General features: G+C 39.1%; 1 protein-coding gene across 1 annotated transcript in view; it reads left to right on the top strand.

Moving 5' to 3' along the window:
- The window catches only part of ANKRD55 (ankyrin repeat domain 55), an 86,131-nt gene that overhangs the window by 26,550 nt on the left and 33,129 nt on the right, over positions 1-26,452 (top strand). Inside the window, exons 4-6 of the mRNA XM_029941353.1 lie at positions 3,583-3,713; positions 7,379-7,488; positions 19,605-19,665. Of these exons, the coding sequence (XP_029797213.1) occupies positions 3,583-3,713; positions 7,379-7,488; positions 19,605-19,665 (302 nt within the window). The remainder of the gene's footprint in view (positions 1-3,582; positions 3,714-7,378; positions 7,489-19,604; positions 19,666-26,452) is intronic.

Below are 26,452 nucleotides of genomic sequence, written 5' to 3'. Positions count from 1 at the left end.
AAAATCAGCAAAATATGAGAGAAAAGCAAGAAAAGGTAAAAGAAAATCTTCAGAAACAACCACAAAATAAGAAATAAAAAGGCAATAAATACATATCTATCAGTAATTGCTTTGAATGTAAATGGACTAAACACTTCAATCAAAAGACATAGGGCAATGGAGTGTATTAAAAAAAAAAACAAGACCCATCTATATGCTGCCTACCGGAGACTCATTTCAGACCTAAAGATACCCACAGAGTGGAAAATGAGGAGATAGAGAAACATCCATCATGCAAATGGATGTCAAAAGGAAGCCAGAGTAGTAATACATATATCAGACAAACTAGACTTTAAAACAATGATTGGAGCACCTGGGTGGCTCAGTCAGTTAAGCATCCAACTTCAGCTCAGGTCATGATCTCAGAATTCATGGATTTGAGCCCCACATTGGCGTTTGTGCTACAGCTCAGGACCTGGAGTCTGCTGTGGATTCTGTGTCTCCTTATCTGTTTCCCCCTCCCCTACTCACACACTGTCTCTCTTCCTGTCTCTCAAAAACATTAAAAAATAAAAGAAATTATTTAATTAAATAAATCAAAGACTGTAACAACAGATAAAGAAAGATACTATATAATAATAAAAGGGGCAATCCAACAAGAAGATAAAACAATTATAAATATGTATACACCCAACATAGAAGCACCCAAATACATAAAACAATTACTAACAAACAGAAAGGAACTGATTGATTATAATACAGTAATAGTAGGGATGTTAACCCCACTTGCATCAATGGACAGATCATCTAAACAGAAAATAGGAAGTAATGGCTTTGAATACACTGGACCAGATTCATCTAACAGATATATTTAGAACATTACATTCTAAAACAGCAGAATACCCATTCTATTCTCCAGTATAGATCACATATTAGGCCAGAAAACAAGTCTCAACAAATTCAAGAAAACCAAAGTCATACCATATGTATTTTCTGACCCCAGTGCTATGAAACTAGAAATCAACCACAAGAAAAAATCTGGAAGGACCAGAAATACATGAAGGTTAAATAACATGATATTTTTTATAAAAATAGCATGCTATTAATGAATGGGTCAACCAAGAAATATGAGAAGAAATTTAAAAGTACATGGATACAAATGAAAGTGAAAACACAATGGTCCAAAACCTTTGGGATGCAGCAAAAATGGTTGCTATAAGTAGCAACACAGGTCTACCTCAAGAAGCCAGAAAAATCTCAAATAAACAACCTAACCCTACACCTAAACAAGCTAGGAAAAGAATAACAAACAAAACCTAAAGCCACTAGAAGGAAGGAGGAGATAATAATAAAGATTAGAGAAGAAATAAGTGATATAGGAACTGAAAAAAAAAAACCCATAGAACAAATCAATAAAACCAGGAGTTGATTCTTTGAAAAAATAATCAATAAAATTGATAAACCTCTAGTCAGACTTATCAAGAAAAAAATGAGAAAATAGTCAAATGAAATTATAAATAAGAGAAGAGAAATAGCAAACCTAAGAAATATGAACAATTGTAAGAGAATATTATGAAAAACTGTATGTCGACAAATTAAACAACACAGAAGAAATGGATAAATTTCTAGAAACACATAAATTACCAAAACTGTAATGGAAAGAAACAGAAAATTTGAACAAACCAATTACAAGCAAAGAAATTAAATCAGTAATCAAAAAATTCCCAACAAACAAAAAATCTAAGACCAGATGGCTTCACAGATGATTTCTACCAAACATTTAAAAAAAAATTAATACCTATTCTTCTCAAACTATTCCCAAAAAAGTAAAGGAAAGAAAACTTCCAAATTCATTCTATGAAGCCAGCATTATCCTGATACCAAAACCAGATAAGGACACCATTAAAAAAAAGAACTACAGGCCCATATCCCACATGAACATAGATGCAAAAATCCTTAATAAAGTACTAGCAAACCTAATTCAATAATACATTTAAAAAACCATCCACAATCAAGTAGATTTATTCCTGGGTTGTAAGGATGGTTCAATATTCACATATTAATCAACATGACATATCGCATCCAATAAGAGAAAGGATTAGAACTACATGTAGGATCAACAGGATGCAAGAAAAGCATTTGACAAAGTACAACACCCATTTGTGATTTTAAAAAAATGAAACAAACAAACAAACAAAAAACCTCAACAAAGTAGGTTTAGAGCAAGGCTGGGAGCATCACAATTCCAGAGATGTGGATTAAGGAATACACTCCTTGTGATGAGCACCGGGGCATGTATGGAAGTGTTGAATCACTATATCATACACCTGAAAGTAATATTACACTGTATGTTAAGTAACTTGGATTAAAAACATTAGAAAAAAAACAGCAGTAAACTGGGAGAAATCAGTCCTCCAAAATTTAAGATCCATTATGTGGCTACAGAAATCAATACTATGTGGTAACGGCTGAGGGACAAACACATAGATTAATGGAAAAGAACAAAGAATTTAGAAATAGTCTCACACAAATATACTCAACTGATTTTTGACAAAGATACAAATGTAATTCAGTAGAAGAAAGCCTCTTCAACAAATGGTGCTAGAGGAATTCAATACCCATAAACAAAGAAAGAGTGAGAGGGAGGGAGGGATGGAAGGAAGGAAGGAGGGAAGGAAGGAGAGAAGAGAGGAAGAAATAAAGAAGGAACTGTTGCCACTATTTAAAACATAGTGTTTCATTGCTGCTTTTACCCAAAGAGTCTTAGAAGGGAGAGATTTGTAAAGAAGCTGGGCTGTCAGCTGCAGTCTTGCAGTGAGAACAGCAGCCCGCAATTTGTCCATTTTCAGGCATCTTTTAGGGTCATAACTTGCCGCATATTCCAAGAAGATGTCGCCAATGAAAAACACATAAACAAGTCACAGCTTGGCAAGGGATTGTGTCTGAGATTTGTTTTCTTCACCTGAAGAGTGTGAAGCGCCTGGATTCTGCCTCAGCAGGCTGGAATATTCCAGCAGGCCTACGAGTTAATCAGAATGTGTAATTTCATCTCCAGTTTTCTTCAGAAAGAAAACCCACAAAGAACCAGATGCCTTGGCCTATATTACTAACCAAAACAGAAGTATTTCAATAAAGTGGACCCTTTTCTTAAGAATATGTGCAACCTAAGGCTAGGCAACTATCACTGCCCTTTATCATCTACCACCTCTAATGAAAGTATTCTGGACCTGTGGCTGGAGTTGCCTTCCAGACACATCCAGATTCTACATTGTTCAAGCCAAGTTAGGAAAAACCTGCCTGTCATGTCCTAACTTGTGCTGATTCTCATGGTGGTAATGAGGAATTTTTAATCATTGGCACAACTTGTTTTAATCAATCCATTACTGCAAAATTTCAGAAGATTTAATAAAGCCGGGAAAAAAAATTCATAGTTAACATAAATGTAGCAACAATCATCTTCATTTCTCTTCAGTCTCAACAGCTGAGTTTGTGTTGTGGGCAGTTCATTTAATTACAAAGAACATAATAAGTGAATAGGCAAAATCTGCTCATAAATTTCACAAGTCAAATATTTTTAAAGGCTGTTGAAATGTCTTGTTCCAGGATGTACACCCTTGATGCATGCAGTTTCTGGACGTCAAGTGGACACAGTGAAGCTGTTGTTGAAGATGGGGGCCAATATTAACATGCAGGACGCTTATGGCCGCACGAGTTTATGCCTGGCAACATATCTGGTACTGATTGTGTCTGTGGTGGCTGTCAAAGAATGGGGAGGGCTTAGTATTTTGTTATGAGGTCCCCTTGCAGAAGAGTATTCTTGGATTTATGCCAATGGAAATAAAGCTTGATGCTTTGCTCCAATCATCTCTGACATTTATAGCACCACTAAAAGCTGTAGTCTAAGTCATTTTGGATCTTCCTAACAATCCTCCAAGATAGAGGTGATTTTGCCATTAGAAAGATATTGAGGTACCTGGGTGGCCCAGTCAGTTAGACATCTGACTCTTGATATCAACTCAGGTCAAGATCTCACAGTTCATGGAATCAAGCCTCACATCTGGCTCCATGCTGACATTACAGAGTCTGCTTGGGATTCTCTCTCTCCTCTCTCTCTCTGCCATCCCCCCCATTTTTCTCCCTCCATCTCTCTCAAAATAAAAATTAAAAAAAAATAAAAATATTGTTTTCGATTTTAACCACATCAGAATTTGCCTTGGGACATTTCTGGACATTCTTGTTACTCTTTTTAAGAACACACTCACTCCATTAATACCCTGAATGGGTGGTAGCACTTGAAGCTGCAGGTAGCATTGTGGGGTAAGAACAGCTAAATGGAAGCTAGAGGATGAGGAATATGGGGAACACTGAGAACCGGGAAAAGTCAAGGGTAGGAGTAGGGGGAAAATACCAGGCTATTAAGGGACAATGCCAAGCATAAGACTCAACCCACAATCAGTACTCAATTTAAAAGTTGTATAGCACCAGTCCTCATCAAGAGATTTCAGTTCAGTATTTTCCAACATTAGGTAAGCTTGGTAAGCCTTACTAAAAACCTTCAAGCCTCTCTTTTTTCAAATCCTCCCTGCATTCCTTCTAGGAAACCCCAGAGCTACCTTGAGTCTATGTCAAGCAAGTTCTTCTTAGTGCCACATGAGTCATCATTCTCTTTCACCTCTAATGAGGCTCCCAGAAATCTTCACCATAACCACTGTTGCAGCCAAAGCAGATTCTTGGATTTGCTACTGCTGCCCACTGACAGTGGTGAATTCACCCTGGGTAAGCCCCACAGTGTCCTGAGACTGCCCTGCTGAAGTAGGACTTTTCTCTTTCCCAAATACCACACCTTCCTGTCATGAATCTAACATATATTGCATGAGGCATTGCCCAATTATCACCGAGATTTTCTTTAGCAACTACTTTTCCTTTTTCTATGTGCATGCCCTCTTTCTCTAGGACTTAAGACATGAAACTGGAAAGAATTTTTTAAAGTGTTGGAATACTTGTTTCAAATGCACTTTTTAGGAGTACCCTTTAGACCTCCTGAGTCAGGCTATGAGAGCAGACAAGGTAGTGGGTGGGAAGGAGATATCTATGCAGACAAACCTCTTGGCAGTATTTATGCTCACTCAAGTTTAAAAACCATTGGTCTATGATTGTAGGTGAAGTGTCATATCTCAGAGAGACATAAGAATGCCCTCCCAGGCCCCTTCCCTTCTAGCACATGTCTTAATAATTGCTCCTGCTATGGATTTTTACAGGAAGCATCTTATAGATCATAGTGAGCCGAGAGGTGCCACTTTTGCAGGCAACTCTTTCTAGGAATGCATTCAGAGAAGCTACATGAAGGAAGTATGGCTGCATGACAGCATGTGGCATAACCTCTTAATGATGCCCCCTCTTCTTTGTGGTAACCCAAGAAAGGACTCCTCCCTAGTCTTTTTGAGGCTCCCTGAGAAGAGAGTGGGTGATCCTGGGGATTGCACTGTGGAGCCCACCAACCCAACATTCTGGCAAAGTTTGAATTCAGATATTAAAGAGAAACTTGGCAAAGGGCGTACTTAGCAGTTAAGTGTCCATCACAGCTCCAAACTCAGTATACAAATATACTAACCATGGATGTGTAACCTTAGACAAATCACTTCACCATTTTGTGCCTCCTTCCTCATTTGTAAAATGTACTGGAAATAATATCCTACATTTATCACAACTGAAAAAGAAATACATGCAGAACCATCGAGCACATAGTAAATAAAAATGTACTTGTTGGTTCTGAAGAGTGACCACTGGTTTCAAGTGTATTTAGTGATTTTCTGATTTCTTTTCTGAAGAAAAAAAGAAAACCACATACACATAGTTCCAGGAAATGTTGCAAGATGATAAAAATGTTTCAAACCCTCCCCCATGAGAAGATTTTTCAATAACTGTAAAACTTGGGCAACTCTAAAATTTGTCCAGCATGCCTTTCTTTTGGGTTTCTTTGTCATATTTTTTCATTTTAATCAGAGATCTTGATGACTTGGACATTAGAAACTAAAACCAGATTTAATACATTAGTAAATTATAACTTAAGAGTGAAAAACATTTGCTTCTACTTAGGACTTATATATTATTGGTCAATTCAAAACCATATTTAATATTACAACCTTTGAATGTGCTTTTATTAAAAGATTTTTTCCAGACTTTGCTGAACCAAAAAGTTATTTTCTTATTATCTTTCTTCTCCGTTCATTTAGTAACATTTTGATTTTCATTGCTTCCAGTATTGTGAGAGAAAATCTTCAGTCATTTTTCTCTTTTGACAGAGTAGTCTTGAAGTTCAGCTATAAACGAATGGAAGAACGCAGGAAAGACAGTTATCATATATATTATACTTTGTAATAATTGTTTTATCTACTTATAATTGAAGGAGTAACCCCAATGGTTCTGGATGAATGTAGGAAACATTCTCCTTGGCCAAACTTGGTTATCAGTAGGATTGGGTCAGTTTCTTAAAGGAGTGTATAACAGAAAGGAAGGAGGACTAGCCTGCAATTTTATCTGCCCTTTGAAATGCGAGATAGTGGGGAAATGATCCAGCTGTAAGTGCTAACCAAGAAGGCGACAACATGAGATGTAGCAATATCACTCTCAGTCTGGAGAATCAGTGATCGGCAGGGAGTTTCCACAACGTTTCTTGGGGAATTCACAGTGGGTAAAACCCAGCAATAGGGAACCCTTAAAGGATCCTGGTGATACCCTCATTTCAGCATCAAACACATCAATCAACAAGATGGCAGGGTCCCAGCCATTTGATTTTTGGCTCAGGTTAGGATCCTAGACATTGGGAGGAGACTGACTAGAATAAGCAAAATACTATCCTTGTGGTTACTAGAAAGGGAACTAGGAAAAAAGGGCCAAAACCTGTTTATCAGATATAGATGGAGATACAGATATAGAGGCACAGAATGGAGGGTGGGACTCAAGAATGATATAGGAGTCCAATTTTTGGAATTGTTCCTTGGCATCCAGGTCAGACCATTGACAAGCATGATTTGGAACTAAGCCTACAGAATAAGAGGGTAGAACTGCCACATGCCACATTTAGCCCTAGGAACTGCATGTAAAAGTGGAATGTCAGCAAGTAAGAAATGGGGAATGGAAGACAGAAAAGAGAATCTAGGAATCCATCCATACCTGATACAGGGTAAAGGTCCTCCAGAATACTTAGGAATCCACACCTCAAGGCCTTCAGCTTTCTGACGAAGTGCCTAAATTGAAGTTGTGACCCTTAACCACTTCAAATCAAGCAAAACATATTTTTAGCCACACCAAAGAAGAAAGAGAAAGAAAACTGGAGAAGTTTGTTGGTCTGTTATACCAGGCTGTGTTATATAATGACACAGTTGCTCTTGTATTTCAGGGTTGGCTAGAAGGTTGTGTGAGTCTGCTCAGAAATGGTGCCAAGCACAATATTCCCGATAAAAATGGCCGTCTGCCACTGCACGCTGCCACGGCTGAGCCTGATGTGAGGTAAGTAGCCAGGGTCACACAATCCTCACATTCGGAGGGACTTAACTTGGATTAGAAGGGCACCTAATCAGCCCTCTGAGGTGAATAAAGACAAAGCCTATCCGTTTTTTTAAGTTGCAGCAGACAGGACCTCATCTCAATGAATCAAAATATCCCGGAAGAATGTTAAACGCTAATCTCATGCCTCTCCTACTTCAATAAAACCCTTTTCTCCTACACTCTGATTTAAGAAATGCTAGTTTTCATCATCTGAATTCACATATTCAGTCAGTCAGTTATTGATTCAGTAACTGTCGAGTGCTTAATCATGGACCAAGTACATGGACCTAGTGGTGTCAGTAAGCATGAGAGTGTCTCTGACCTCACAGAGCTTACATTCTAGTGAAGGAATAAACAAACAGGGTAATTTCTAAATAAATAGGATGATTTCAAATAGTGGGAAGGGGAGTGGAAGAACACTGAGTGGGCAGAAGATTGATGTCTCAAATCAGAGTCACGCCAACATTTATGTGTTGGAAGGAAGCAAGGAACTCAGCAAAGGAGAGAGACAGGGAAACCAGTGGATTAGAAGGAAAATGAGGCCTGTAAGTTTCTGGGAGCTCTGTAAAGAAATATGCACAAGTAAGTTGGGTGATCCAGAAGGTCACATTTTTGTAAGACAATTGAGCAACAAAGGAACAAGTTTTGTCCAGACCAAGTGTAGCTTCCCCAGTCCTCTATGTCTAAAAGGCTTTAGTCTCCAATCTTTTGAAAGCCCCTTGGAGCAGCTGATAATAGCATTTCCCAGTGTGGAATCAGCAATACTCTGGGCGCTTCCTTAATCTCCATAGCACAGAACATGTCTTTGACAGGGATTTAGCATCCCCCAGATCTCGGAGCAGGCCAGCACTGCAGGGGGTGCCTCAGCCTCCCGGAGCCTTATCCTCTAGACCCTGCATTCAGAACTAAAATTAAGGCTCTGTGGGGGTTCATGAGACCAGGCCTCTTCCAGGTTGAGAGTTAACAGGCTTTCTTCATTTCATTCTGTTTTATACCAAAAGAGTTTAGGAAATTCCAGAACTATTCCCAACCAAGCATTGCCTCTTATTATCATTGGATTATATCCAGGAATAATAGAAAACTAGGATTTAGTCAAAGCCCAACAAAACAAGGAAGTTTAGAAAAGAAACAGCAAGCTCAGAGCTAACAATCAATAGACATCAGAAAGGGATGACTCTCTTTTGATGAATTGGGAAAAAGAAAGAATGACTTTTCTAGACAACCCATAAAAATATTTGGTCACAAAATCATACTGTTTTCCCAAGAATAATCTTTCAAAAATATGTACCTTCAAGACTATTCTACCTTGATTTACTCTACTTGGTGTACCAGCCTCACTGAGTGGTCATTTCAAAATCTGCCTGATTCTGGAAGATAAATGCCTGCTTTTGTTATGGTGATTATAACTTTTGTAACAAATAAAACCCAAAGCTTCAGTGCTTTAACACAATAAAAGCTTTGTCCCAGTTAGAGGTTCCTGGATTAGGGGTGACTCCCCTCTGTATGGTATCTCAGAGACCTAAGTTTCTTCCGTCTTGTGGCTCCTCTTTGTTCTGCCTGGGGATGGGGAAAGAGTGTGTGGAAAAAGTCCCCCCACCTTATTTCTTTAAAATCTCAGCTTTGATTCAATTCGCTTTTCACATTCTTTTAATAAGGACTAGTCATTTACCACACGGGCCAGGTACCACCCCAGTGTGTAAGGAGCACTTGGGAATGTAGAATCCACCTCCCAACTATGACTCCAGTCTAAAAGGAGTTCATGAATTCTGGTGAAAAGCTGTCTCTGTCACCCCCACAGGCCATTGCACCTGAGGGGTGAGCTAAGACTTGTCAGTCAAAATCACCCCTCAGTGTTAATCTGGTCAGTTGATTAGGCTCATCATCTCAAATCACTACGGTAGTAAATAAAAAACCAATCCAATTGTACTTCCTCTTTTGTGGACATATTAGTCTATTTCTTATTATGCCCAGCAGTGTCTTTAGACTCTCTAGGATCTACATTACATCACTATAACTGAGATAAATGCAGAGTTGTGGTTTCCCCTTTTACTTGAAATTATACCTAATGACCCAACCACCACCTTCGGAAAAGCTAAAGCCAGAAAAATAAACATCCTTCTGTGTGCTGATGATATGGTTTTATTGTCCTAAATGGACATTTAGCTGATTCTGGAAAATAAAATCCTGCTTTAGTTATGATAGTACTAGCTGTGGTAACTAGAGAAACCCACAGATTAAGATTAACTATTCCAAAAGCAAAATCAACATTTCTGGTAAATGTTCTCCAAAACTGAATTGGGTGAAACCTCAACAACCCATAGAGCAAAGTAAATGGCTTTGTTACCTAGAGAACATTTAGAAAGTAGCTTGCCTTAAAAAATTTACTGCGACATTACATTGCTTAAAATTAGATATTTTATCATTGTTTTTGTGAGAAAGTGTATGGCCATGGGAGTGTTTGATAACATCTGCATTCAGTGTTTCAAGCAGAAAGTAGCCAAACCATGTCCTTCAGCGCAAAAGTTGGCCTTCTATCATCCATTTGTTTGTGTATCAGCATGAACTCATGATTGTTTTTCTGGGGAAAAAATATATATATTATATATATGTGCGTGTGTGTGTGTGTGTGTGTGTGTATACACAGATAGATAGATAGATAGATAGATAGATAGATAGATAGACAGACAGACAGATCTGGCTTGTGTATACTTCCTTATCCCACAACCATAATGCAGGAGTGACCTTCCATTCGGCCATGCAAACCTGTTTTTCTTATTTTTCCCAAGTGCGCACAACTGTATGCTGGTTTGGCTAACCATGAAGCCTATAGGTCTGCACTTATCATGACGAGGAAAGGGAAGACAAGCAGCACTGATTATTTACCATGTTCTGAGCAAAGTTCTGAGTGCTTTCCATGTACTATCTCATCTAATCTTGACCACACCTTTATGTGATAGGTAATATTTCTCTCCCCCTTTTATAGATAAGAAAGCTGAGGCACTAAAAAGATAATTAATTGCCTAGTGCATGTGTAAGGCTAAGTAACCTGCCCGTGTGTCTACTATGCTCCTAGGATCCACTGTTGTGGACACTGTAGGATGTATTTAAATGGCCACATTCTGTCATTAAGCCCCATGTTAAGAAGCTTTACAGAACTCCTTATTGTTTCATTGTCAGGAAATACTTTGTTATAGCATCTAAAAAATGAGAAACCACAAAAAAAATTCTACTAAATGGAAGAATTGCTGTGCTTCTCCTGATAAATTATTTATTTTTGCTCTGCTGATACTGTGATTTATGATTATGTTTTTCTCTCTGTATGTTTAAAAAATTCAAGTTTGTGTCCCACATCTGGCACACTTGTCGGACCATAACTGTATCTTCTTCACCCTGTCTTTGTTTTCTCTTTGCCTAGTTTCTTCCCTTGTAATCTTGTTTTACTATATGTATCTAAAAAACACCTAACATCCTTTTTGGATTGAGGTAAAGGATGGCCAGGACTGCCAGCTCTGGAGTCAGACTGACCAGGTTTGAATCTGGTCCATCTCTTAGTAATCATGTTATCTTGGACAAAGTTAACTTGTCAAGACTCAGCTAGCTTTCTTTCCTAGAAAGTAGGAATAATCCATATTTATCTCATGGTTAATAGGCAGAAATAAATGAGAAAATATGTGAAAAGCACTGAACACTGTCAGTCGTCAGTGTTCAGTAAGTGTTGGTGATTGTGATGACAGTGGTGATGATCATGATGGGAGATAGAAAGAAAGAAATACCATAGATCAGTGCTAAAGAATGAATCCCTGCTAGTGCCACCCCACCAGCTCTCACCTCAGCCTTCTTCACCTTAGCACACACAGGTCCACATAAAACATGTTCACATACATACAGGTGTGTTGGGGAGGAAGGATTTCCTCTGTCCTTCAAGGTCCTTCTAACTGGACTAAGAATCAACTTGACATGAGACAGATTCACAGAAAAAAAATCAAATTTAGTAGCATATGTACCAGGAATCCACACAGACATGGAAATTCCAGAGACAGTCAGTCAACATGAGGCTTGTATAAGCTAAGGAAAGGTATAGGGGTTGGAGCATACAAAGGGGAGGAAGGCCATTAGGAGGAAGTGAAGAGGAAGTGTTTGGAAAACAAAGATTACCCTATTGTTCAGTTAAGTTTCTTAAGTAAAAGGGAAACTATTAATAGATGTCTTCCAGGTACCAGCAAACAATTGAGGGGGAGCTAAAGAGTTTTCTCTGAATCTACTGGTTGGGGTTTTTTTGTTTTTTTTTTTTTAATGTTTATGTTTGAGAGAGAGACAGAGTATGAGCAGGAAAGGGGCAGAGAGAGGGAGGCACAGGATCGGAACCAGGCTTCCGGCTCTGAGCTGTCAGCACAGAACCCAATGCAGGGCTCAAATCCGTGAACATTGAGATCATGACCTGAGCCGGAAGTCAGATGCTTAACCAACTCAGCTACCCAGGTGCCCCTGAATCTACTAGGTTTTGATTACATTTAACTCAAAGTAATGTCCATGCCAATGGCCCAGCTTAGGGTGGCCTGCCCTTAGCCCCTATAAGAGCATTACTAGACTTTAGAATCCACTGAGCATCAAATTCAACCATTCAGCTCGCCTGAAATTCCCTTTTTTACCTTTGTTAGTGCACATTCATATCTATTTGTCCCCTAACCCTAAACAGGGATATCAGGGATGCTTTTTGTAGTGGTATCATGTGCGCTCTTTTCTCATTTTGACTACCCATCGTCATTCAGGGATAACTCATCACTATTCATATGGGGATTTGAAAAATACTATTTGGCTTCTTTGAACGTCCAAATAGTCTTGATTCCAGTGCTTTTTGTTTTTGTTTTTGTTTTGTTTTTGTTTTTTTGAGGGGAAAAAGGAGGAGAAAAGCAGGAGTGATGTCATTTCTTTTTCACATATTCTAATTATAAAAGCAAATAAAGGTAGGTCATATTGTGGCATATTAATGCATTAGAGTTAATCTAGAACCCCTGTAGCTTTTTGATGTGTTTTTTTTAACATTTCACACCATTTATTAATGCAGTATACATTAGATCCAAAATCTGCAGTTTCTAAGCATACCATGTTTTGATCTTTCAGATCTTCTGCAGTTTTAGGTTATGTCTACAGACGTACCCTTAAGTGGATGAGCAACACATTCTATAATTATTGAAAATATAGTACAGAGTGAAATGATTTAAATATAATTTAGGCACATATTGATTATGAAAATAGATATCTCTCAATACAATACTTCTCTGTCTTGGTTAAAATAATAAAGCAAAGAAAATAATTCATTTCTGAAGTTGCTTTCCCTCTCCTGTAAAGGTCCGATCTCTCACTATGCATATGTACCCTTTACCATCAAGGAAAGCTTTGCATATGTATATATAGAAGAATAAGCTACGTAAATGTTGAACACATGTCATTCTCCCAAAGGAGACAAAGTGGTTTTGAATGATTCATTGCTTCAAACTGATAAGTCTGTAGAATTCAGAACCTATTTGGACACAGCTTACATCCCTGCTCTTGGGACAGACATTAGGACGCGGGTTACTGGTAAGGAAGTACAGGCCCTCTCTCTGCTATTGCAGACATAAGAACTCAAGAAAACAGGCTAGAATTTAAACAAAACCAGAAAACAGAAGTAGAAGAACCACAGGTGCTGATTGGTATTACATCCTGGACCAGTCCAACGCCTTTATTTTTGGCTTTATTTATTTGGCTAAGGGCTCTTGTTCAGAGATGGCCCCCATTCTGAGAGAGCAGCCTTGTGGCTGTGCAGATTGTTAAGTGCTGGGCTTCTACTGATGGCCTCACCCCAGGAGAGAGCACTGGGCATTGAGAAACAGTGAAGCAAAATATCATTGGAACCAGGTCCTGATCTTAACCTGTGCACACAGACCTCGCTTTGCTCCTGGGTTAACAGAATCCAAGCAGTTACTCAGAGCTTCAAAATGCCTTGCAGGGGAAGGGCTCCTGTGGAGTTTCCATTCGCGAATAGGGGATCACAACTTTCTAGGAGTTGTCTTGGTGGTGGTGGTTCTGGACCAGTGGGTCTCACACTTGGGCACGCAGAGTCGCCCAGAGGGCTTGTCAGAATGGTGCGAGGCCCATGCCTGGAGTTTCTGGTTCTGCAGGTCTGAGGGGGCCTTGAGAATTTGCACTTGCAGCAAGTTCCCAACTGATGCTGCGGGTCTGGGGACCCCACTTGGACAATCACTTGTCCCGTGTCCCATGTCCCTGCTGTCCAGTACATAGTCGTTAGCCACAGATGTCATGGAGCACGTGAAATGCAGCAAGCCCAACTGTGGGGTTGGATTCTTAGTTTTATTTAACTTAAAGGCTGTTAACTTTACTTCTTAGAAAATTCTTCAGTACATTAGGAACCTCGACATGAGTCTGAGTTTTCAGTTGTGAATTTTAAATATAGCTCAGGTCTTCCTCATGAAAACTTCATGTCCAAATTGAGAATCTAAAACACACGAACTTTGAAGACCGTACGAAAAAAATGTAAAATACATCATCGTTAAAAATATTATTCACATGTTGAAATGATAATAATTTTGGATGTGATGGATCAGATTAAGCCATAAAGTTAATTTTACCTGCTTTAAAAAAAAAAGCTCTGTTTTTTTTTCAGAAATCAGCTGCCAGATTTATTAATTTATCTGAAACTAAAAACACAAGCAAACAAAAAGTAGAATAAAAACAGAACTTAAAAAAAAAGAGAGAACTTTAGATACATTTCCCAAAAGAGTTTATAATGCAACACTTGAATCCTGTATTGGAAATATTCTTAATGTTGGCCAATTACTCATTTTGTTTTGTGAGTCACTACCTTAAGCAGAAAAATAGTTTGTCCTTAAATATTATATAATTAATACCAGTTCTTTCGTTGATCCATTAAGATAACTCATAGCCCAATTCTTCCCCAATGGGAAATTAGAACTAGAATATTAAAAGGAAAAAAGGAAATAAAGGAAGAGAGAAAAAAAGAAAAAGAATCCTCAATACAATTTCATTTAGGTGCTATTTTAAATACCCACTTTTAATTTCTCCAAATATGTTAATACTCTTTCCAATAAATCTTTAGCTGAATATTTTAAAATTTGTTTTTATTCTAAGTGCTATAAATGGCCACATGAGCACAGTAGGGGGGGAAATTCTCATTTTTAAGGCATATTTATTAACCCATCATGGGCCTAATGATATATAATGTATATGCAGAACAATCATTGAAATCACAGGTTACATACATACTTTGAAATTAAAATAGATTTTTTTGTAGGATTAAACATGAGTAGTTTGGATTACGGTATGTGGGCTTCCCAATTACTGTTCAATTTAGATATATGAGCTGTGATGTGCGTCATTTTGGAAAATGGGTACCCAAGAAATCATCTTTCAACAATCGTTCCTGTGCTCATCAAGAAATGCTTTTATAGGTTCATTTTGGCTTTGTGTATGGACCACATTGCATCCTTGTACTCAGGTATTTATATTCACTTTAAAATCTACTAACACTTCGATTTCCAAATCTAAGCATGCTCCTTCCACTCAGTGCTCAACTAGAAGTTGAATGAAGCCTCAGACTGTAGCTGCTTGTAAAGCCAAGGGGACATCTCACTTAGCCCTCCATCAAGGTTCTGTGATGCAAACAACTCATGAACAAGCCAGCCAGTTCCAATGTACAGTCTTAGCTAAGCTGCAGCTCAGTGAGGATTTAAGCTTATGCAAGAATAAGGGATTTATAATTATAAACACAATAGCAAGTTGGATGGACAAAAGCAAAAGAATGCAGGTCATCTCACAATTCCCTTTCCTGCTTTGAACCTGAGCTTCTCAGGATGTCCAAGCTTTCTCCATTTCAGCTCCCTATGGCTTTTCTTGCTTCCTTAGCTAGGACATTCAGAGGGTGCCAGTGTGAAAGAGAGGGCATGATCATTAAGACAAAGCTCCAAAGAGAAAGGAGTTGTGTTTGTACAAGCTGCACATGCTAGCGTTGGAAGGCAAGCAGCGATTTCCTCTGAAAGCAGCCACAGGGCTCTCTGGAGATCTTTTTCATGGTCTCCATGGTTACTGGCAGATTTTTATTTTTCCACTGCCAGAGTGCCAACAGCTCTCCCTCTTTTCATGGCTCTTGATGACAGATAGAGAGAGGAAGGAAATTATTTCTTTGGGGTCCTGTTCTCTCATTACTAGGTAATGCAGTCTAAACTGTAGGGGGATGATCGATTACAGGATACTCTTACATCAGCAGCTTCAGGAATGGGAGAGCAGGCAGCGGGCTTAGGGACCCTTTTCCCCAACCATCACTGTGCTGGCCAGATCCAAGGCTGTGAGCCCCAGGGGCCAGCAAAACAGAGAAGCCACTGAAACAAGCTGTCCCTGGCATACATCTAGCTGATCTCTCTCTGGTTTACCAGTCACCTCATGGAGATCAGGGGTTCCCAAAATATAAAGAGTAGGAGCTTTTAAAAATTATTGTATTGTAGAAACAGAACATTCAATGGCATGTAAATGTCATTCTAAGTGCTTCATAGGCATTGACTCATTTAAAGTCACAACAGATCTTTAAGAAGTTAAATGTTAATATCATTTCTATTTCACAGATGAGAAAATATGGGTACTGAGAGTTTCCTAACCTGCATAAGATTACTGGGTGGTTGGTAATGGAATAAGGATTCTAATGGAGGCAGTCTGGGCCCAGCATCTGTTGTCTTACCACTCACCATGCTGCCTGTCTGGGAACACCCCTGCTGGGCCTCTGTGCCTGATCCTGCTACCTAGTATCCTGCTACTTGTGCAGCTCCATAGAGAGCTGAGAACAAGACAGAGCTCGTGTTGATAGGAGACTGGGCTGGGGGTCTTGGCAGGAATACTTCTGAGATGCCTTAGCACAGAACAAGGGCTCTGAGAAAACAAAACTAAGGGGTCTGCAAGTCTGGCAGTTAAGACAGATGTGGGACAAGCATGGAAGCCCCAGGCTGGAAACCAAACGCTTGCTTTCTAGTCTGGTCTGGATCACCACCAGGGCAATATATGATGGCCCTGCAAGCAAGATCATTTGTTCTCACAAAAGCAGAGAGAGAGAGAGAGAAAATACTTATCTATAAGTTTGTTTCCATCTTTGGAGATCAATGAATCTAAGACACTTAGGCATCAAATGGAATCAAGCAATGTAGGTTGGCATGTATCAATCAGGATCACAACAGGGAAGTCATAGAATATTAAAAGGTAACTGAAGAAAGTTTAATGGAAGCTATTTAAAATTAAGTAACAAGAGATGGTGACATAATTCTCCATCTCCACTTCCCCCCAAAAAGCAGGAAAATGTTCCACCACTAGGCCAAAAGGATCAAGAAAGGGAGCTGTTACTGGAACCTGCTACAGCTCTGGCTGTAGAAGAGGACCCACCGGGCAGGGGCTGTGGCCTTTGGCAAAGAGGAAAAGTCATTGTCAGAAAGGGAAGTGGCTTCTCTCCTTTCTCCTGCCAGTTCTTCTGGCCAAACCCAGTAGGAAGTCAGAGGGCAAGGGAACTTGGATGATAAAGTTATTGCAGGTCAACCTCAGAGCCGGACATTGCAGGGCAGCAAATGGATTTGAGAGGCAAATAGAAAAATATCCAGGTACAGGATTCATCCCATGACCTTTGGAACACCCTCCCCACCACCAGGATGTGACAAGAGGTCATGCTCTCCCCTCCCTCATTCCCATCAAGTCAAAGCCTGACTTCCTTCAGTGTGATCACCGCTCTGCAGCAGTCCCAAAAGATCCTGTCTGGCTACGTATGATCTCAGTCTGCTCAGGGTTGGCTGAGGATAACCAGATTGGACCACAGCTGACCTCTTGCCTTTCTTTCCCACTCTCTCCCCACACCTCGGACCAAACGAACCCTAGAGATTAAACAATGGCAGTAATGAGAGCGAGAAAAAAGTCAGTCAACAGTTGCCCTCCAGCCTCCTAAAGCAATTATAAGGGAAAAACCCAGGAGTGAAATATAGTTACAAAGATAGAAAGTGTTATCCAAAAATGCAATTATCATTATTATTATTATAGCCTCTTCCCACTAGGTGGAGAAATTTTAGAAGTCAGAAAGCTTGCATTCAGTGCCACGGTTCTTTTAAAGTCTGTCCTAGGAGCTTTACACATATTATGTTATTCAGTCCTTACCACCACCACTGTTATTATCCTGATGATAAACGTGAGGCTACCGAAGCACAGAGAGGTCAGGCAGCAGTGAGGACAGAATTAAAACACAGCATTATCCTGGCTCCCCAAAACAGATAAGACTGGATTTAAACCTTAGACTTCCTAGCTATTTCACCTCCACAGCAAATAACTAGAAATGCATCCTTATTTAAGGTCTGTCTGTGTTACATTTACCACTAATGCAACAGGATCAGTCCCACTTTGTTTTATCTGATTGTACGTAGCAATTTAAGACTCAAGACTAAGTGTCATCTAAAATAAGAGACAATGAAAATATGACTGGGGAGAAAGCTAAACCATTTCATTTCTTCAAATAATTCTTCCAAAAATAATTTCTGAATTCCCCTCCCCATCTCCCCTTACAGTCCTTTATCATTTTTATGAGTGCATGAGTTTGCTAGGGCTGCCGTAACCAAATACCCACAGACTGGGTGGCTTAAGCAACAGAATTTTTTTCTTTTTTCGAGTTTCTGAAGGGTGGACATTCACAAGCAAGGTGGCAGCAGGTGGTTTCTTCTGAGGCTTCTGTCCTTGGTTGGCAGATGGCCACCCCCTTGCTGCCTTTTTACATGGCCCTCCTCTGCAAGCCATGCCACTGGTGGGCCCTAATCTCTTCTGAGAACATCAGTCATATTAGATTAGGGCCTGCCCTGATGGCTACATTTTAATTTAATTACCTCTTCAAAGGCTCAATCTCCAAATATAGTCATGTTATCAGGCACTAGAGGGTAAAGCTGAATGAATTTGGGGGCAGGAGGAACACAATTCACTTCATCACAATGAGTATCAATTGGTTTATTTATTCCGTACCTTTCTGAGTGGTTTTCAGACCTATTTACCAGAATTTCCTGAATAACTCTTTTAAACTGTGAAAGCTTAGCTTCTCTCTGGACCTACTGAGTCAGAGACACTGAATACAGAATCCAGGTCCTTGTGGTTTTAAAAAATTTCCCCTGGGGATTCTGAGATTGACCCAAAGTTTAAAATTTCTAGGGTTAAGTGTTCTAGGAATAACACTTGATGTGTTCCAGTCATGCTATAAATGCTGTATGCATTATCTCATTTAATCCTCACAATGAGTTATAAGGTAGGCACTTTTTATTACCCCATTTTACAGATGAGGAAGCTTAGGCACAGAAAGCTTAAGTTACTTGCCTTCAGTCGTAGAGCTGGTCAGAAGCAGGGCTGGGACGTGAACCCAGGCGGTGTGGGTCCAGATTCTGGGTCACTACCCACTACAATCAACTGCTCTCCCACAGTGTTGACCTCAGTCAATCAAGTGTGGGACCCAAGTCAGATAAAAACTTGAACCTGAGAATCACTGGTAGTTGTTTCACATTGATTGCTGTCATTTCATGCTTAGATATTTGCATGTTTTACAAAAAATAAGCAAAGTTGTAAATGCTGACAGTCTCCTAGCATAATCTGTACATTTAAAAGGCATGACAACATGTACCAAATGGTGAAGCGATTTGAAACCACTGTATATGGTTATGTAAAAGAATGAAGAGTAAGTGCTAGAGGAATTTAGTTCTTAAAGTGCACCCATAAGGACACAGATCTGGTGACTTAAGATAAGCCTAAAGATCTACTTTCTCCATTCCCTTTGTCCCTGTCCCACTCTCCAGCGGCACCAAAATGGAGAGGATCTGGGATGAGAAGAGACAGAGGAATCCCTTCAGGTACCTTCTTACCAATCACACTGTCTTCTTTTCTATGAATCTTTCCCCCTATATAAACAGGGCTCATCTTTACTTGGAGGCCTTCAATGGACTGTACTTGTAATGTAATGTTCTCATACACATTCTGTTCTTTTGAGCCTCTTCTATTTTTCTTCACAGGCTCCTAACAGTCTTGGTGCAACAGTCAAATCTCAGCGAGATTAATCACCAGGACAATGAGGTGAGTCTGCCCTCTCAAGGAACAGTTGGCCATTGTGCATTTTAGGATGACAGGAAGGGCTTTTCTGAACCAGTGCTTCCTGTCATAAAGGTTCAAGGAGGGGATGGAGCACATGCTGGGGAGCCTATCCTGAGAGGGGAGCTTGTGTCTTTACTGTTAACCCTCGGGCAGAAATTTCTCACCACCATGGTATAGCTTCTACTGGGGAAGAATTTCTTGCATTAAGTACTTAAGCATTTATCATACCACTGAAATTTTGTAATTTCCCTCTGGACATTGAGAAATAAATATTGCTCTTTCCTGTCTTCTTGAGTCTCAGAAACTTCAATGGCAAGCCGTGGCTGCCAATTTTCTCTCTTTGAGTGAAAGATGACAGATAGATGATAATTCCAGGCCCGGAGGCTGCGTTATTAACACCAGTGATCACAATTTCCTTTATGTTGCAGAGACAACATAAGGCTTCTAAGAAGACAATGCAGCACTGTCACGCAAAATTCCTGCCAGAGAGTTATCAGACACCAGGCAGAGCTGCCCCAGAGTAGCCTAGGGTCTTATTCTAACTGCTTAACTCTTTTAAAAAACAGGACTGATTTTTCATTGCCCCACCTGTTTTCTTTAATAAGCTTCTTTAAACTGATTTTATTTTATTTTTCTTTAATATAACATGTGCTTTGTTTGGCTATGCTGTACTCAGAATGTCTAATAACATTAAGAAAGTCTGATAATATTGAAAATGCATATGCCTCCAAGTACCAAATTGCACTGTTTTCAAGGAAGCCAGGTGGCCATACACAGCAGTAATGGGAGGAAGTGCCATAACAGGGGCTGGGTCTGTAGTCTTTCTTGAACTTTCTGATTACAGACTTCTTCCCAGCTGGCTTGGCATGAATGACCACACCAAAAAGCCCCTGCTTCCCAACTGAGTTCTGAATTTGGACACCACCCTGACTCAGTGGTCACATGCCACTTTTACCCTCCATGTCTTTAGGGGTTGAAAGCAAAACCCTAAGAGAGGGAAGACTGCACTGTTTTAAACTTCTGCTTTTAAAATGAGAACCAGAGATGAGAAAGCACACGTTGATCACTCTGCCCATGGTGTGAAAGCAGGGAACTTGAGTGGTGCAGTTTACGTCGGCTAATCAGAGCTTCTAGAGCTTGGGAACGTTGACTACCACTTCTCCCACTTCCAGCTCCTACCCTCACTCACCAAAACTTGGAGCTTCTTAAAAAGGAGGCAGATTCAGTCATTCATACCCTAACGTTTAACTCCTCTTATAGACCTCCCCCTCTGTCCAGCCTTCAGCTGTAAGAACATCCTCCAGCTAAGTGATAGTTCCTTCAAACAGCATTAATTGTTATACTTTGTGGATAATGTGTGCTAAATATTGAAATGCCTACAGTTCCTTCTCATACAGAGTGACCTCTAGAGGAGAGTCCTTCTACTGTTACACCAGCGTTGTGACTCAGTGGCTTTTATGTGCAAAGAGAAGGGACCTCATAAAGAACACTTCCATCTATGTTGCAGCTTCCTCTTTGGACCATGTCACAGCATGTCTGAAACCCATCTAAGCCAACTGCTAATCCTTGCCTGTGTTTTGTTGCTGGTATGGCCAATCCATATAAATTTATAAGGTCTAGAAGCTTTTACCACTGGGAAATAAGGACAGATCTGAGATGGAAAGAACATCACCTTGGTAGATTTCCTGCATTTGGCTTCTCAAAGCTGTGAACAAGCAGTGGCCTTCTCTCCCTCTCCCTCAGTCACTTTGCCAGTGAGCTCCAAGCACAATGTAGTCTTAATTGTATTTGAGGGGACAACTATTAAAGTATAGGCACGTACATACCCTGCATCTGCTAAATAACAGGAAGGAAAAAAGATCAAAGTCAAAATAAATAAGAGAAGAGGTAAGTTAATGCTGCTAGTGAAGCATTATGGTTTTCTAATACAAGAGGCAAGAGCAAGGCGTACCTCAACAGAGTCCAAATGAAATTATTTTCCAAGAATAACTGTAGGATTCCCAAGCTTATCACAATAAGTGATTGAAGACTGAAGAATCAATTAGTAGAAATCTAACTTCATTAAGAGATCATTTAGATTATAAGCTGAAACTAAAGAACTGAGAGAGGAAGAAAGCAAGCCTCTCCTATAACTGTTCCAGTAAAACAAAACGTAATAGTACTTTATATCAGAGAAGGGATTCGCACTGTAGCAGCTGTCCTGATCTGAGCTCAGTGACTTAAAACAATTTTTATATTATTAGTTTTTACTTGTATAAGTAATATATGAACATATTTGCTTTTGTAAAATTTAAATATTCCAAGTAATGGTAGGAAATCCTTGATTACTTCCACCCTATCATCTTAGCCTCCAGATAATCACTGATGTGTCTCTTTCCCAATGTGTTTTATATATATTCACAGATGTGGCTGTAACATAAAGAGTATCACACTCTGTATGTTGTTCTACAACTTTGTTTTCTTCACCGAAGAGCTCTGTCCATGTTGATACATGCAGATCTGCCTCATTCCTTTTAATGGCTTCATGATGTTCCACACTAGGAAAATACCTCCATTTAATTTGCTACTTCCCTATGAAGGTATACTTAGGTTGTCTCCAATTTTTCACCATAACAAACACTCTTGTAGAGTGTTCTTGAACAAGCTTTTTTGAGTATTTTACACAGTCATTTCTCCAGGAGAATAATTGTTGGGCACTACGGTGTCATGTTTTTTTAATACACATGCCTGGTGCTTCTCCAAGATGTCTGTGTCACTTCATCATTCCGTCTACAGCTATTAATAGGGTCCGTGTCATGTTTTCTTGTTGTCTTAATTTGCATTTCCTTGATAACTAATGAGATTGAGTACCATTTCATACGTATAATGGTCCTTTTTATATCTTCTTTTGTGACTTGCCTATTTATATCTTTTCCCCACTCATCTGTTGGGTTACTTTGTCATTTTTGTATGGATTCATAGTTTATTTTCTATTCTGAACGTTAATCCTTTGTCTGCTGTTGGATTGCAAATAGTTTTTCATAACCTGTTGCTCATTTTAGAACTGTTTGTTATGTCTTTTCTAGTACAGAAATTTTGTAGTATGATATAATCAAAGTGATCATTCTTGTTCATTACTGCTTTTGCTTTTGATGTATTTTTAAAGAAGGCTCTCAAGACATAACCCCTAAGCCCTGTAAGGCCCTAACCCCACAAGACATAAGTACATTATGCTAACTTTTCTTTTCATTGTTCTGTGCTAGTGATCTGTTTGTTTTTCATGTTTCATTAACCACAGAGCTTAATTGTAAAGTGACTTATTTAGAAGCTATCCACAGAGCAGAGTTTCACACCGCAGGGAAAGTGAAATGGGCCAGATTGTCCTTTGTGCCTTTGTCCTTCGGGACCTCAGAGGAACCACTAATGTAGAGAGAGGCTGTCTACTGCAGTTATAGGGAGATAACAAATTGCTAAACTCCTGGAATCTAACCTCTCTTGCTCTCATATTAGCTGTGACAAGAACAACACACCATTAAAAGGGGCAATGAACTAATGACATCTAGGTTAGAGCTTTAAATGCATTCATCCAGAGAAGGACTGTTTTGCATTGTATTTAGGATCCAATGTTGATCCTATATTGAATGCAAATTCTGATCTAAGTACATTTTTGTGAGCAGCCAGACAATCCAAACTTTCATTATAACTGTACTCTGAGAAAATAAATCCAAGTTACAAAAACAGATGTGACCTTTGGATGTATTTCTTAGAACTAAATTCACTTACAACATTCCTAAGGCATAATCATAAGCAGAGATTGTGCATTATAAAGGCAAAATAAAAAATAAAAAGAACAGTGCCTGACTCTAGAAATCATTTTACTTTACAGTTAGCAAAAGGTAAAAATAATAACATAAATTTTTTAAAATGCTCTAAAATTTTTGTTCCAAAAATTAACCACTTATAAAAATAAGAGTAGAGTCAATGAGTAGAGTTACAAACCATCACTTTCCCCTTTCCCCATAAAAGTCTAAAGTAAGGCCATGTCTTTTTTATCCTGGGATCCCTAGAATCTAGCTCAGTAACTTGCACATAGCAGGGCCCTCACCCCAAATATATATTTATGTATATATGTACATATGTATTATAGATGGAAAATTATTCAATTTAAGGGAAAGTCTTATTTTATTGACCTTTTCTCTTTATTTTGTTGACCCAAAGCAGTTGCCCATTTTATTTGCCAGACTTGACTCTTCAGGTGACTTTTAATTATTTCCAAAATCTACTTTCAGAAAAAGATTTTATATCATTTAGGATCTCCAAGAAAATGTACTCTAGACTCTAGGCCAGGAGTCCTTGTTCGAGTATGCCAGTGTGCTGGTGAAGCCTTTGGATACTCCATAGAAAAATGTTTGAAATTACATAAAATAAAAAACATAGGGTTACAAAAGAAACCAATTATATGGAACAAGTTGCTAAAATATTATAAAGATCAAATCTCTGTAATGGTACTATGTAAGCTTGTTTGTTAATGCATTTATTAAGATTTAGTGGTGGGACCAATAACTACTGTACTAGTGATACATACAAAGCATATTTTGAGATACCTGAACTAACTAATGCAATATAAAAGTATCTGTGATTTATATATTTGGCAAAGCCACAGGTATTATTAACAGTATTGTGGCTTGTTGCCTATATTCATATTTAAAGAAGATGCTGGTTTCAATTTAAAGTTAATGACAATAAAGATGTAATTTATTTCTCTGATCTGAGCTCACACAAAGCCTGATTCCTGTCCTTGGGTAGAACCCTTGTTGTGGTCTCCCAAAAACGTTGTTGATCAACAAGTGTAATAATTGTAGGCCTCCCAAGGTGATCTGCTTGGAATGGGAAAATGGTCATTTTATTTGCTCAAAAATAGTACCTACCTTGTCTCATGTAGGCTTGATTCCTGCTTTAATGGTTAACAATTTAGTGCAGAATGTGGATGTTCTGTTTAGTTGAAAAATACATATAACAACTTAGGTCTCTGTTCTGAAGGCTTTGTTTTATAAATTTGTTCTCGTTGGAATTTGCTCTTTCACTTCCATGACTTAAGTTAATCTATGTTGTTCCTCTTATGTTAATGCCTCATGTAAATTATAACAATCTCCATCCTAAAGGTTTTTATATTTTTGTTGGAAACATTGTTTTTGTCATTATTATAGAGAGAAGTGAGTGCTTTTGAAGAATACCATTATTAGTAGCCATTCATACTGTCCTAAAACCCAACATCTTATTATTTTTAGTTATCAGTTATAATCTGTGGCTATTATGATGTCCACTGCTTATCCAGATTAGAAAACTCTAGGGGGTGTCTGCGTGGCTCAGTCAGTTAAGTGTCGGACTTTGGCTCAGGTCATGATTTCATAGTTTGGTAGTTCTAGCCCTGCATCGGGCTCTGTGCTGACAGCTAAGAGCCCTGGAGCCTGCTTCAGATTCTGTGTCTCCTTCTCTCTCTGCTCCTCCCCCACTCATGCTTTACCTCTCTCAAAAATAAACATTTTAAAAATTTTACAAAAAGAGAACTCTAAAACAAAGATAATAAAATAATTTACTGATCTTTGTGGTCTATATTATAAAATGTTTTCAAAATAAAATTGAAGAAAATGACTTTCATTCCTGCACTTAGAACCATCTATTTTTTAAAAATCTTTTAAAGCACACACAAGTTATTGTTGTGTCCTGTAGACAAAAAGTAGGAATGAATGATGCATTTATACCTATGGTTTGTCTACAGGAGACAACTTTTGTGAAGAGTAGTCACATGTGATTGGGAGATTAATAGTACGTGAATTTTAAAGTGTCAGCCAGAGCCAAGCTGGACTTCTGTGAAATCCTAGCTCCTTTAGAAAATCTAGATCCTCTGAAGGATCTAGAATTGTTTGGCTGACTCCTCAGCCCTTGCTATAATTTTACCACCACCCCCACCCCCACCCCAGGGCACCAAGACAAAAGATATAGCAAACACCATGCCATATCACACATTTCTCTCTCTGTGCCTTTCAGTATCTGCTGGAGCTGGTCTAAAGGTGCAATCTTGAGCACTTAATCACATTTCTGGTTCAGAAAATACAGAAGTTGCAGTGGTTTGGATAAAAAACAAAAAAGAAAAAAGTTCTGAAACACTGATAGGACTTGTAAGCCCTTAAATAAAATCTCAGTGGTACAGGCTCAAGGCACAGAATTACTCATCTGCATAGGAGCACTGTCCCAGAGCAACCCTGCTACCATCCAACAGTTAGGACATTCATTCAGTCCTATCAGCAGTCTCAGAATGGATTCTAAGCCAACTGAAACTTAACATTTCTCTTCAAAGCATTCTGGAGAGCTGTGCTCTTATCTGAATGTGAATTACTTTTCAGATATTGAGCCAAGATTTTCTGTTTTTCAAAAGAATGAGGTTCTCCTGTCACCAGGGCCATCTGGGAATTTGTTGCAACATGTCTGCAAGTGACTCCTAGCTTTTCAGCTCCTAGATGCTTCCAAGGCTGACTGAGACCTCAGTGAAATTCCAGAGAGCAGCTGGTAGAAAAGGTCTCCATAGTTTGGACACAGGTGGATGATTGGCATTCAACAAACTGGTATTTTATGCTCTCCAGTCCAAGGGAGCCTTGATAACCAGTAATCCTCGAATTCTTCCTGTGAATATTTCTTCAACACTTACCGTGTGCTTGGTGCTGTGGGCATACCACATCAAATGAGCCTTGGCCTCTGCCTTTAAATGCATCACAGCTGGACCGTGACCTGT

The sequence above is a fragment of the Suricata suricatta genome, chromosome 6 (assembly GCF_006229205.1).
Source record: "Suricata suricatta isolate VVHF042 chromosome 6, meerkat_22Aug2017_6uvM2_HiC, whole genome shotgun sequence".
NCBI classification, from domain to species: domain Eukaryota; kingdom Metazoa; phylum Chordata; class Mammalia; order Carnivora; family Herpestidae; genus Suricata; species Suricata suricatta.
The sequence above is the reverse complement of the archived record's forward strand: the minus strand, read 5'-3'. Positions and strand labels throughout refer to the sequence as shown.